Source organism: Lynx canadensis, chromosome A1 (genome assembly GCF_007474595.2).
Source record: "Lynx canadensis isolate LIC74 chromosome A1, mLynCan4.pri.v2, whole genome shotgun sequence".
Classification (NCBI taxonomy): Eukaryota; Metazoa; Chordata; class Mammalia; order Carnivora; family Felidae; genus Lynx; species Lynx canadensis.
In genome coordinates this window covers 169,581,295-169,596,754 of record NC_044303.2, presented here as the reverse complement: position 1 = coordinate 169,596,754, position 15,460 = coordinate 169,581,295, and the positions used below count along the sequence as shown (strand labels likewise).

Below are 15,460 nucleotides of genomic sequence, written 5' to 3'. Positions count from 1 at the left end.
GGAAATTTATTTTTCCTCCACCACTGTAGCCACAGTATCTACAGGAGTCCCTGGCCCAAACATACCCAGCATTGGGAACACATAGGTGAAAGGGTAATGTGAGTAAGTTGACAAACTATGGAGATATGGACTCAGAGATAATTAAGCTTTAACGTGGCTTTCTCCTTAGGGTGAGACTGTGGCCTTGTTTACACCAAGTTTGGTGCAAGAAACGTTTAGCCCAATGTTTAAAACATTACACAAAATCACACAGATGTACAGATACTCCACTATATGATCCATACTACCATGTTAGCAAGAAAATGAACTCAAATTCAACAAGGCCCTAGCCTCATCAGACATTGTTACAAAGTCTGGGGACCATGGTAAAATGAATGGAGATATCCTGCATTTGTTGTTCTTTTATATGGTCATCTTTTCGTGAAAAGTTTCTGTATCCTTGGCAAAAGAGACAACTGAATTTAATCTTACAATAGTGTGAATGTGTCTAGCTATGTTGTGGTCCCCTTGAAATGTTTTAGGGATGTTTCAGAGTGGGGAACCTTGAGTTACTTTTTTTCTTTAAGTTTATTTATATATTTTGAGGGCAAAAGCATGAGCAGTGTAAGGGCAGAGAGAGAGGGAAAGAGAGAATCCCAAGCAGGTACCACAATGTCAGCACAGAACCTAAAGTGGGACTTGATCCCACAAACTATGAGATCAAGGATCTTGCAGGATCCATTCCTGTATTGAGGAATGAACAAAATAAAGTCAATATCCTCATGGAACTTACATTCTAGTTGGCAGATATAGACAAAAAGCAAACTAGGATTTTATTTATATATGCATTATATATATCACTTTTATACATATACAGATATTTATACATGCACACATATGCAAATGTAGATATAAATAAAATAAATGTCAGGTCATGATAAGGAGTGATGAGAAATTAAGCAGGGCAAAGCTTATAGGGAATACCATGATGGCAGTTGAGGAAGGGTCCAAAGTCACACAATTAACATTTTGTAGAGCCAGGATTCAAACATAGAGCATTCCAATGCTAAATCTGTGGTCCTAACAACTATGCTAAAGCTAAGTGCCTCTTCAAAGGCTAAACTTCTAGCCTATTAGAGCTGGCAATACAGAAAAAGACAGTCTGATTAGGACAGAAACACTTTGAAAGGGAAACCTGGGAATGAAAAAGGCTTCTCATAGTGCTCTGTATCTTACAAAGAATAAATAATATTTAAAAACAAAAACTGAGCACACCTCCTTCTCCCCCAGAAATTCTCATAATTAGTATGGTGAGTCAATGCCTCATAAATGGCAAAGGCCTGGGTGCCCTAGTTCCATAGCTGACTGCTCTGATCCTGCCTTAGAGACCAGAAAGTAGGAAGCAATTTGCCAATGAGAAGGTTAGGCTTACTTCTGTGTCATCCATGTTCTAACAGATTTCTTGGAGGTTAGAATTTCCATTTGATCAAGACTAATTAGAAAAAGCTAGCTACTCTAGCATAAATCAGGTTTCAGTGGAGGACTTGAACACAACCAACAGTCACCTAAGTCTCTGGGGTAATCATTACCCCAATTCCACAGGTCTGAGCATGATCTCCTTCCTGTTGTATAGGCATAGTATGAGCTAGGATTCATGACCACATGGACCAACAGCAAAGAGTAAATTTGCCAGCCCTATACCATGGAACTGCAGGGAGATTATTCATCCCAGGAAAATATGGAGGTAAGATCTGCAAAGGATTCTTTTATCCCTACAACAAAGCTTTCTCAAAATCAGTATTTATTAAATGGTCTTAAGTTTTGCTTCATAAGAGAAATTTCCACATGATTGATCATCCTCACAAATAGGAAGAAACTGGAAATATATCCAACACATAGTTTAAATGTTTTGCTTAGATTCCCAGGCTTTGTCATCAACTCAATCTAGACTCTAATCTTCCCTTACCAGCTGTATGACACTGGACAAGTTACTTACTTTTTTTTTATTTTGTGGCTCAATTTCTTCTACTGTAAAGTGGAAATAAGTGGCACTGTTCTCATCAAAATATGAGGATGAAAAAAATAGTGAATGTACATGCCAAATAGTAAGCACTTTATGAATGCGTGATAGCCATCTTTTGGGGAGCCTACTTCATGTATGTCCCATCCTCTGAGAATCATCCTCTCACATCCTGAGACTGGCTCCTGTAAATCTATGTAACGGTGACCCTGTATACTCTTCTCTGTTTAGTCATCTTATTGATTAAAACAGGGGTAGACACCTTAATATAAGCTGGGCCAATCAATTCTTTCTGCCAAAAATTTGAAGTTAGACCTCAAAGACTAATTAGTTTCTGCAGGTGCTAGGCCTGGAAAGTTATACTGATTCAAATGTCACTTGAGGACCCTTTGCAAATGGGCAGAGGAATATAGTCTTCAGATCAAGAGGGAAATGAAACAGCGAAATGGAGGAAATCATGAGAGACCATGTGAACACAGAGGAAATGACAGAAAGAGATGCTGTCTTGGTCCCTGAATGCTTCCCAGCACCTAATTCCAATGGCGCCCAAGACTGCTGAACTTCGTGTGTCCTGAGTTCCATGAGATAGTTCTATTTTCTTGTAATAAATCTCCTATTGCTTAAGTTAAACCATTCCTGTTCCTTGTAATTGAAGAGTTAGCTTAAGCCATTCCTGTTCTTTGTAATCAAAAAGTTCCTTAGAAGAAATGGTTTCGAAAACATTTGTGTTAGTTTAATGTAAAAGTTCACTTTTGACATCCTGAACCAAAAATATATTTCCTGTAATTAACTGAATAAAAGTCAGAAACAATACAGAAGAGATACAGGCCAATTTCCCCCTTCATTTTCTATGTAACAGAGGACAAAGCTAGCCCTAGCCAAACTATAAAATAGCTTTAATGTGCTGCTATGCCCTTGTTTCCCTCCCATCTCATTCTCATGGATTGTTTACTGGACGTCCCTGAATTCCTGAACAGTGTCTTGCATTTGCTGTGTCTTTCCTACCAGTAACCATACATCAAAACTTATCTGTCCTTTGACCCTTTCTCCTCAATTCTTCATTTTTGTTTTCTAAGAAGGCAGCTAGATACTTTTAACTCAAGCTAGCATGTTAATTGATTCTAATATCAGAGAAGGCTTCCTTTTTCATTCCCGGAAACATACATGCGACTTTAGGGAAAAATCCCTTAATTAAAATGAATGAAATTAGTGATGGGAAATTCTGACACTGAATAAAGTAGTAGGATAATTTTTAGAAAGGTGCTTTTGTGATATCTATTGTATGATAATCACATTGCATATATGCAAATACCAAACTACACCAGAAAAAAAAAAAAGAGGTTAGAGCAAGATTGCATATTTTTGATATATTTGAAATTATTGAGAAGTCCTTTCTGTACTGTAGCAAAACTGGTTTAGAAGCTAAAAATAAAAGTATAGCTTAATATATTCAAAATTGTAATCAAATGTTGAAACAAGAAAATCAGTCATAAATGCTTAGTCAACTGAGATTATCACATTTCTATGCTAATCCTGTGTTTTTAATTAACAGATAAAGCAGAAGAGGCTATCTAAACAATAGTGTATAAAAAATGAAAAAAATAAATTTTCAAGTTCTAATTAAATGGAGAGGCAATAACAAAATACTGCTGCATTTCACCAACTCTTTATCAAAAAAACAAAAAAACACCTTGATATATCTTTCTAAAATTACATTTCACAGGCTTCAGCATGTTTATAAAGAGTCCAGATGTTAAATATAAGCAGAGATATCACACCAAATACCATCTGGCCTTCTTCGCCAAACCTCCTAATTGGTCAGAAGATCCATTTCTTACGGAAGGCAATTCAGTGCAGTGATTTAGAATGTGGGCTCTAGAACCAGAATGCCAGGATCCATATCTGGGATCTGCTACTTTCTTTTAATATTATCTTGGGCAAGATAATCAACCTCTCTAACCGTAAGTTTCCTCATGTGTAAAATGGGCCCACCAATAATACCTCGTATTGTTTTGAGGATTTATTCATTCACCAATAGGTGTCTGGCACTGTTCCAGGCTTTTGGAACAGTGAACACTGTAGGTACAAATCACTGCCCTCATAAAGCTTACATTCTCAGATATTCCATCTAAAGCATTTAATTAGCAGAGTGCATGGTACTCAGTAAGTTGTCAATAAAGGTCAGCTGTTGGGATTATTAACACTTGAATGAGACAGAACAAAACACTGGCATTCAAATGATGGCAATGTGTCAGAATGAAGTCAGCACATCTAAGATTTAGCAGTGGCCCGGCCACTAACTGTTTAGATAACCTTCATTCAATCTCTGAGCCTCAATTATTTAATCTATAAATTGATTTTAAGGTCCCTTTTACTGAATATATGGCAATTCATGAGAGACATAAAAAGTGAGGTTTTAAAAACATTGAAGAAAATATTTCACATTGCATATTTTAGTTTTATCTTATCTTTTAAATGACATGAAGATGTATTAAGCACAAGAATACATTTTCAGTACACTGAAGGCTTAGGGAGAGTTCAAATGGTAAGTAATCAGGTGTAGTTTTGTTTAAAAACAAAAAAGAGAGAAAAGCATTCAAGAATCACTGGAAACATGTAAATGAACAATATCATACCCAAATCTTTAGCTTCATAAAATATGAAATCACAAAAAAATATAAGACAGAAGTAGCATCTTACATTTATCATAAAAAGTATACTGGGATGCCTGGGTAACTCAGTCGGGTAAGCATCCTAACTTCGGCTCAGGTCATGATCTGACAGTTCGTGAGTTCAAGTCCCATATCAGGCTCCATGCTGACAACTTGGAGCCTGCTTGGGATTCTTTCTCTCCCTTTCTCTTTGCCCCACTGCCCCCCCCCCCCCCCTCAAGCTCAAGCTCAAGTTCTCACTCTAAAATAAATAATTAAAAAAAAAATTATCCTTTCTTTGCTTTCCATGGATACCAAACAAAGAACATGGCAGAAAACCAATTTTTAAAAATAAACCCAAATAAAAATATTGCAGTAAGATTAATCAGCAATAAAACCATAAACACCATTACCATCTATACCTAGTATAATGTCAAATTTCAATCAACTTATCAAAATTAGTCAGGCTTAATACTTTTTTTGGAGTGGTATCTAACAATCTAGTTACATACCATTTTAAGTAAATGCACAGATACCCCAAAGTTTATCAGTATACTTAAAATATTCATATAAAGTACAAATAGGAAAGAAAATTTCATGTTGGTCTATAAAATAATTATAAAGAAAATGTAGTTGATTTATAACTAAAGTGAAACAAAATAATCCAGTAATTCACTAGCTTTAAACAGAAATAGTTTCAATTAGAAACTTAAGAGTATCCAGAGAACCCTTTTAGAAGTTAAATGGAAATTACAAGAACATTTTCCAAAAGCAGGCCAATTTCGTTAGCAATTACTTCTTTCCATTTTATAGCTGTCATACTTGTTTATCTATAATGAAACATTGCTCTGCTTTTCTCATGGTAATGAAAACAATACAACAAAGCTAAAGGAAGAAAATGTGTCCCCCCCACCCCCAAACTTAAGATACTATTTTGAGGAGAGACAATTAGAGATATTTTCAAGTCCTGAATTTCAGTGACTTCGAATCATTGAACAGAATAAAACTTATAAGTTCACATAAAATTTAAAGCACATTACAATTTTTTTGCTTTGATTTGTGGGACATAGACTTCACAATTCATAGACATGTATATATTTTAGTGGTATTTGGGGAGGTAAAAAATGGGGCTTGGTGACTTTCTTCACTACTTGAAAACTGAAACATTAAACCATGTTAAGATTAATCAATTTTTTAAATAACCTCATTATGAGGAAAGACATTTACCACTTTAGTGAATGTTATATATATTTATATTTATCTATTTGATATTTCTTAGGAGAAAAAACACATGTCTTCAGTGCATCTTTTAACCATATATCTATTAAAATCCATTCCAATACTATTACTACCACAGAAATAGTTCTATAGGATGACACATAGGAACAGTACAATTCACTTCTATAAAAAATTCAACACAAAGAATATTTTATTTTTTCAACACAGTGTCATGTATTGGTGGGTAGTGAAATGAAAAGAAAAAGAAAGTGAATTCCTCCAAAAGAGCATTTATAGAAGTTTCAAGAGTAATAAAAGACCACTGGCCAGAGGTATCATAAAATTCATCCAGTAATTATGACTAACAAGGAAAGTCAGCAGATGGCTTAGAAGAAATCAATGGAAGTGACTGTAAAAAAATTTTATAATGCTGGTATATTTATTGTAGCTAATAAGGAAAATCATATAAAAAAAGCATTTATTAAAATAAAGACAAAAAATATTCTATGCCACTGAGGACAAATTCAGGGCTGGTTCGTTAATGCTTATCAGTGCCCTAAGAGATGTGACTGATCAGTCATTGGACTCTGTTGCTGATCCTGGAATCCTTCTCAATACAACACAGAAAGCCACTATCAATCACTGAAAATAGGCAGTGAAACCTATTTGTCAAACCTGTTCTAAGTAATATTGTTTAAGATACTCAATCTGGAACCTTCCTCACAGGCAAATAGTACAGGAATAGGTACAACCTTCTAAGATACGTGCTCAAGCATAGGTTGACACTCAAAAATTTGTGAATGCATGAAAATGCTTAACAAGGAAAATGGAAGAATAACATTAAAGCAGATAATGTTATGATTTGGTTAAGTGGGATAATTTTTAAAGGCTAACTGCCATCTAAGACATAGAGCAGTTTTAATTCTGATGATAGAGGCACTTAAATAACTACAGTCATCCTATACAAATCAAAACCACAATAAGACACCACCTGACAACTGTCAGAATGGCTAACATTAACAACTCAGGCAACAACAGATGTTGGCGAGGATGTGGAGAAAGAGGATCTCTTTGGCATTGCTGGTGGGAATGCAAACTGGTGCAGCCACTCTGGAAAACAATATGGAGGTTCCTCAAAAAATTAAAAATAGAACTACCCTACGACCCTACAATTGCACTACTAGGTGTCTATCCAAGGGATATAGGTGTGCTGTTTCGAAGGGACACATGAACCCCAATGTTTATAGCAGCACTATTGATGTATATACGTACATATAAATATATGTACATATACATACAATGGAGTATTACTCGGCAATCAAAAAGAATGAAATCTTGCCATTTGCAACCACGTGGATGGAACTAGAGGATATAATGCTAAGTGAAATTAGAGAGACAAATATCACATGAGCTCACTCATATGAGGACTTTAAGATACAAAACAGATGAACATAAGAGAAGGGAAGCAAAGATAATATAAAAACAGGGAGGGGGACAAAACATAAGAGACTCTTAAATATGGAGAACAAACAGAGGGTTGCTGGAGGGGTTGTGGGAGGGGGGATGGGCTAAATGGGTAAGGGGCATTAAGCAATCTACTCCTGAAATCATTGTTGTACTCTATGCTAACTAACTTGGATGCAAATTAAAAAATTAATAAATCAGGGGCGCCTGGGTGGCTCAGTCGGTTGAGCGTGTGACTTCAGCTCAGGTCATGATCTTGCAGTTCAAGAGTTCAAGCCCCATGTCAGGCTCTGTGCTGACAGCTCAGAGCCCGGAGCCTGCTTCAGATTCTGTGTCTCCCTCTCTCTCTGCCCCATCCCCACTCATGTTCTGTCTCTCTCCATCTTAAAAAAACAAAAACTTAAAAAATTTTTTTTAAATAATAAATAAATAAATAATAAAGAGTGAAAAAAATACAGTCATCCATTTTCAAGAAAAGCAATCACTACAAAAGTAGCAAGAAATTAAAACAACAGTTCCCTCAACCACAATGCACCAGAAATTGAAGACTGCTACTGGTAACTAACTGACAATTAAGCAGTTTCAGTACTGTTTATTCATTAGAATTTAAAGCTATAGTCTAATGGCTTGAAAAAAATCTGAGACAAAATGAGTAACTACAGTCGAGAATTTGATACCTGAAGTAGCTTTAATACCTGAGCAACCAAAATAATAAGACTTTCTCTAAATGAAGAAGAAAATCCTTGCTACTTGCAACAAAAAACATTTTCTTCTTCCAATGAAATTAATGATAATGCAATTCTTGTCCAAAATCAAATACTTTTTAAAAATATTTAAAAATACCTATTATAATGTGATTTGATCTATAGTCCTAGAAATACAAGGACAGTGGCTTAGTTTTAGTTGTCTTAATTTCCAGATATATAATATCTCTACTGAAATGTGTTTTAAAATGTATGCAATTGTCGAACTATATTGGAAACATAAGCCATAATTTTAGTTTTAGAATAAAATTGGGTATATAGGAGAATTTTTTGAAAAAATTAACTAATCAGTTTGATAGAGTAGGCAGTTAGCTAGACACAAGCAGGGAGAGAGCAGGTAGTTTTCTGATTGTTCAGAAGGGCCAAAACCAAGTTTCAAACAGCCAGGAAACCACCCCCCTGGGGGGCGGGGAGGGGAAACACATGTGCCCTTCCCTATAGCTGTTGCCCTACAGTAACCTATAGGTTCATGATAATACATTTACATTGTGGTTTTGACCCCCCTCCTTTCAGAGGGATGCTTCCATGACAGTTCATATAAGGATCATGTAAAACCAAAGACATGCCCTCCCAATCTGTAGGAGGAGACCCTTAGATGATAGGAGGCAATGCCATCAGAGACCACCCTCGCTATGACCCCTATAGCTTGCAAACATAAAAAGGAAAGACAACCTTGACCCCTGGTGCAGCTGCCACCTCTGGGCCTGCCCACTCTCCTACCTTTAGAGTATACTTTTGCTTTAATTGCTATTAAACCCTTGCTTACTTGAGAGTCTGGCTATGAATTCTTGGCCAAACTCACAAACTGAAGCAGGGGGTGGGGGTAAGGGTGGGGAGCAGATGGGTCATGCCACTGACACAGTGAGATCAAATAAATATAAATTTTAGGTGAAGGTACCTTTGGTCTGCTATAATTATACATTATACAACTTCAGAACATTAAGCAAAGCCTGCATAATGAAACACATCAGAGAAAAATATAGTTCAATAATTGAACCAATTTAGAGAAAGTCCACACTAGTTCAATCTGACAATGAACTCTGTTCCATGTTCAACAGTATGATGTGCTGCTTCCAGTGAATAAAAACCACATCAATGCCCCACTTTATTTTGCTTAAATAGACTTAGCCATACTTAGGATCTGACATGAATTCTCCAAGAGATGTTAAGTTGTATTGACATGTAGCAGTAAAGAACATTTTCGGCTACAAGCAACTAAAACCACGATCTATAAAAGCATTAAAACCAAGTCACTGCTCTTAATGTAATTAGGTAAAGTTTTCTAAAATCTCCTTTGAAATAACTATTATGCTAATATCTTCTACCCTTGGCCAAATTCACTCTCATGAATTGTTGTTTTACTATTATGCTCTTCCATGGCTATAATTTATGAGTAATTTCTTTGTAAAATGAGAATAGGGAGCACAGGAAACAATCTTATTTGGCTCTAAGACTGTAGGTGATTATGTGACTAACTTGTGGCACATCTTATCACTAGTTCATTCATGATTGTAATATAACAGATTTTAATCAGTAAGAAACTCATTGTCTAATTAGGTGTACATACCTCAGGTAAGTATTTCTGTAAATTATATCAACAACTATCAAAGAAGGCTTTCACACAAAATATGAAAACCCACAAAATATGAAAATCAACAAGAAAATACGTAAGTTTTGTGAAAGAACTTCATGCTGTACTGTATTGCTGTAATGTCACTTTTCTAGCGTTCTATTTATAAAACTGGAAAATGTTTAAAAAAATATTCTCCTTACCTGTGTATACAGTTTTTACTCTCGAGATAGGACATACCAGAAACAGCATCTAATGAAAATTTCACTAACTGCTTGAGTTTTAGTTCATCCTTCTTCTTTCTCAGAAAGGAGAGGAAATCACCTCCTAGAAGAATTGAGAGGTGAACAATGAGATAAAATCATGAGGTACTGCTTACGAGAGATACCCAGCAGAACAAAAAGCTTTACACATCTGGCCATGCTTTTTACCCATTTTGTTTGACATGAGCGTAAAACAAAGTATGAAAAGAGCACATCTATCAGGTACCATAAACTTTCCTACATACAGTTCAAGCCCTTTAAATGCTTCACACTGTTTGTTATCCAGCATGCAATAATATTCAAACAAAATCATACAATTTCGCTGTTGCCATTTCTCACCAATTTGCCCGGGTAAAATTTTCTGTGAAATTTTTTTTCCTCTGATACCAAATAAAAGATTGTAATTATTAGCAGTTTAAAATGTAAATGATACCAAATTAGTTATCAGATTCACTGACTCCTTATGATTATGAAGTCACTGATGGTAGAGGGGGTGGGGGGCAATGATTTTGATGATTGAACTGCTGAGCCAGATTGTAGTTTGTGCATCAGATGGATTTCAACAATGTCTTCGAGCAACTCTTTAAACCAGCATGATCCAAAAGAAAAAAAACACGCAAGGGAGCCCGGGTGGCTCAGTCAGTTAAATGTCCAACTCTTGGTTTTAGCTCAGGTCATGATCTCACGGTTCGGTTCCTAAGTCTGAGCCCTGCGTTGGGGTCTGCACTGACAGTGTAGAGCCTGCTTGGGATTCTCTCTTTCCCTCTCTCTCTCTGCCCTTCCCCTGCTCATGCTCTCTCAAAATAAATAAATAAACTTTAAAAAAAGTTTTGAAAAAAAGAGAAATATAACACACAGTAATTTTCAATTTTCTGGTAGCTACATTTAGAAAGGTAACACTAACAACCAAACAGTGAAATCCATTTTAATAATGTATTTTTTCTTTAGTCCAATAAACCCAAAATATACTATATCAATATGTATCATTAAAAAACTATAGTTTTTATTTTATATTTTATCATCCTAAGTCTTTAAAATATGTTGTTTATTTCACATTTCATGGGACATCTCAAATATTTCAAACATTTTTAAATTTTTCTAACTGAATCCTCCCCATTTTAAGGGGATTAGAATTAAACTAAATTCAAAATTCAGTATTTTTAGAAGCAATAGCCACATTTCAAAAGCTCAAGAGCCACCTATCGCCAGTGACCCTTAAACTGTGTATTCATTCTTCATATGGCATTAAAGATTATATGAAGGCCTGATTATCCTTCCTTGTTAATGTATAGTGTATTGCATTTTTAAAAGTTAAATATATTAGAAAGATATTTCTCTAAAAACAATAATTTCCACTTTCTCTTTCTATTAGGCTCAGATTTTAAACCAGAATTTTGCAAGAGGGATTAGCATTTTAATTGCCATTTCCTAAACTTTTTAATCCTCTTCACCAGGGATCCAGGCTTCCTTAAATAGAAAAACTCTAGAGGTGAAGACTTAACGGCTTTTTCTTTAATGAGAGTACCTGGAAAATAAACACTTGCCTAACTCTACTTATAATGTATGCTGTGTTTCTCTAACTTCTTTTATTCACACATCAAGTGTTACACAAATTTAGGTGGGCCCTTTACAAAATCAATAGCTATATGCTTAAAAATAATCTTAACTGTGTCAGATAATTTAGTTTGTTCTGTTCTTCTAAAGAGAATATCAAATGTATTAAATTACTAGGAAGATTATTGAAATAGTCTCTATCAAGCTTAACTTAATTTTTTGAGCAACAGAAAGCAACAGTAGACAGCAAAATTAAGCACTAATTTCTCAACTTTAATAGGTATACCAATTAAGTGGATGTGAAATCAATTTTTAGCTCAAGTTATTACTTGGACCAATATTTACATATATTAATTCTTTTGTTAGATATATGTTGGCCTATTTTAGAAAAAGTGCAGACTTCTGCTCTTGAAACCATATAGCATTTTGTTTAAGCTTTGGAATAGCTTCCCAATGAAAAGAGCTTTTCTGGAACGTGATTTAAAGCAGCATATGACATAACCCCAGTATTCTGTGGAATCCTACTATTTCTTTCCAAAGTTCGCTCATATTCAGCACTTTTCCATCTGCCTCCTGTTCTTTTAAAATCTACCCCTTCAGTGAACCTCCTTTACCCACTAACCCCTGCCTCAAACTGTAAATCCTGTGAAGAGAATTGTGCCTCTGTTGCCCAATATTATAATTTCAGAGCCTACCACATCATGTCTGGCATGTAATAATACCTCAATAAACATTTCTTGAATGAACAAGTAAACAATGTGTACGTATCCCTTCTTGCAGCTTCTAGGCTTCCCAGGAAGACAATCTTTTTTCATTAATTTTAACATTTCTTCTCTAGTACTACCTCTCCAATGGTGAGAACTGTACTTTTTAAGTACTTGTTAAATGTTAAAATAATGTTTAGAAAGGGATAATACCACATTTTTTATCAATGGCACCGGATGGATGCTGTAAAATTCTTTAAATTCCAACAATAAAACTTAGTGCTTTAAGACTGAGCTCATCTTGATAGACACTTCGTAACACTAATGCCTTAAAAATTGCATCATTTAAAAAAAAATGATTTGCAAAAAGACAATCAGTCCTTGGTACATAAAACTGTAAAACAATAAATGCATTATATAATAAAGAAATGACAACACTTAAATAGCATTCCAAGTTGCCTGAAAAGTGATGCCAAGTCAATAAAGGTAAAGTAATAGAAAGCACAGTGACATACAGCTCTTTCCCAATGCTGTGACACAGCCAAAGATACAGACAAAGGACTGTCTGATTGCCTCTTAGTTAATCCAGCAATATTGCTTTCTGCCTTAGAGAAATGTCTTGCCTAAAATCATTATATCATTAAAGTAAATTTTAAATTTATTTCCAGTTTCTAGTTATTCAAGACACAGAATGATCTTAAGTAAAGAAGGAAAACCACCATTCCGCAGCCCTCGTCAGCTTCTTGCAGGTCACTGCACAGAAGCCAAGCCTTCAATAAAAATTAAGTAATTGTGATGCAGCACTGAAAGCCTGAGCCTTGGGCAAGTGTTAGCATTAAGAACCCTGAAGCAAGAAGTCAACTCCCCAGGGGATAGAGTATGAGATTAAAGGTAGGATACCCAGGAAATAATTCAGACAGAGCCAGAAATGTTCCCCTAGGCACAATACTTGATGACTACCGTTAAGTGAAGAAGAACTAGAGGGTGACATCAGATGATAGAATTTTCAGTATTCACTGTCAGTTACTGTAGAAGATAGTGTCTGTTTCTTTGAATTCATTCTCCTATAATTTTCATTAAGGGCCAAGTTAAAGAACCTCTCTTAGAATTTGTGATATATGTAATAATCATGTATGTGGTACAGATATTTATATGTGTATGCATGTATATATATGTAGATGTATATGTACGTGTGTTTGCATATATGCATAGAGCATAGAGTACCATACCTGACCACTGCAATAAGGATCTTGGTGTTCAAAGCAGGCAAAACAAGATATTAACGCCCCTTTGTAAATCTGTCGTAAAAGGATTATTTCTATGTAGGTATATTGCACATTAAATGAAGATAGGATGGATTATTTTCTAAAATTTTCCACCAGTGATAAATTTCTAAGACAATACTTAATATGTTTTTATAGCCAACTTTTGGGTTACTGGGGAGAGAGCATGACATCATGAAAAGAACCTGGATATTGAAGTCAGACTGACCTAGGTCTGATTAACTAGGAGGCCTTGGGGAAGTTGTTTTTCTAAGCTTCTTTAAAACAAGGATTAAGTGCACTTATTTCTCAAGATGGTTTTGAAGACTAAAATGTATCTAAAACATGAAGCTCATGCCTAGAACACCATATTATACTACTACAACTTCTTATTTTTGCTCAAGCTATTTTATATCTCAAGAAAGAAAGAGATGTAGTAGGGACTGGTTGTTTGTCATATATGTGTTTTCCCTTACCTCACTTTCCTGCCCTTCTCCCATATTGGAAAGTATTCACCTCACCCTCAACATTAAAGATGGTCCTAGAGTGGCTTCACCCAATCCATGAAGCCCATTCCCCTGCCCAAGTGACTGGTTCAGGGATAGACACATGGCTTAATTTGGGCCACTGAGATACAAGGAAATGCTTAAGGGTTGGGGGTGGGCTGGGAATAAAACTGGAAGCATATAAGAGCATGTAGTACCATGGGGACTGGCAGACTAGGGGTGGGTGAAGCAATCATCATGAAAACCAGAAAAAAGTTAAGGTAAGAGAATAGTTTTTGGTGACATATTTGAGCCACTGGATCAAACAATGCCTGAACAGTGACTTCCCTCTGGATTTTTCAATTAAGTGAACTAATAAAATCTCCCTAATTTGTAATGTATCTCTGTACTACCAACTCAAAGATTCCTGATGGATGAAATAATACCTGTATTGGAAGATTATTGAGAATTTAAAAAGGTAATGTATGTTAAATATATGGAACAAGTAGGCAACAATAAATAGCAGTGCTTATTACTGCTTGCAGCCAGTTTTTAGGAGGATAGAGGGCTATTCTTTTCAAAAGAACTTTCTCAAAAGAATTCTTACTCTATGCTGGGAAAATCTGATCATATCTATTCTTTCATATTCATGGGACTGGGAAGAACTGATCACATTAAACAAACTCAGAGATGATTACATAAAGAAGAACACTAATTTATTTATCAATTTGTCATTAGAGAAAAGGGACCATCAGGGCTAAACCACTAATGACTTCCTGTCATTGAATTGTGTAGAGATCTTAATTTATCATCAAATAACTTCAAAGTCTGTTAAATTAAGAGATATCAGTCCCTAGTGATATATAAAATATATAATTCATTACTCTTGCTTTTTAGGATATAAATTTATTCCTGAGAAGTTTGGTTTAATTATGTTCACTTATAAATTTAAATAGGATAATAAAGCAACTATTACATTGTAGAGAGCTGTTTTGGGGGACCCATTTATGTCATCGTTCAGAGTTTTTATTAAAAAAATAATAAACTTTTTTCTCTTTAGCCTGTAGTGATGAAAGTTATGGCTGTTAGCTGGACCATCAAAAATAAGGGGAAAAATACGTATGACAATCACAAACAATGAATGCTGATGCAGCCTGTTTTCTATGAAATACAGAACAGATTTTATATAATAGGAGAGAAGCCAAAACAAGTCCTTGAAGAAGAAAGCATCAACACAAACACCAAAGCAGAGGATAATGACTGCTGCATGTAGGGTATACTCAGGAAGAGATGGACAGGACAGAAAGATATTAGCCAGGAGAATGCTCTATTTGTCAGTTGAGGTGATGAGGGCTTATTATATTAAGAACTATCCAAATAAAGACTAAAGCATTAGATCTGAAAAGACTCTGTAAAAAAACTATAAATGGGTCTGTGAAGATGAGGAAAACACTGAATAACTGAAAATGACTACAAGAATATACTGGCTTTCTTAATTCCATTTTCTTTTTAAAGCAGCACTTTCG

The 15,460-nt window shown here is 35.2% G+C and overlaps 1 protein-coding gene across 3 annotated transcripts in view; it reads right to left on the bottom strand.

Moving 5' to 3' along the window:
• FER (FER tyrosine kinase) overlaps nucleotides 1-15,460 on the bottom strand; it is a 432,909-nt gene that overhangs the window by 100,946 nt on the left and 316,503 nt on the right. For all 3 annotated transcript variants that reach the window (XM_030326125.1, XM_030326151.1, XM_032593989.1), the window contains one exon: nucleotides 9,870-9,993. In XM_030326125.1, coding sequence (XP_030181985.1) covers nucleotides 9,870-9,993 — 124 coding nt within the window. The remainder of the gene's footprint in view (nucleotides 1-9,869; nucleotides 9,994-15,460) is intronic.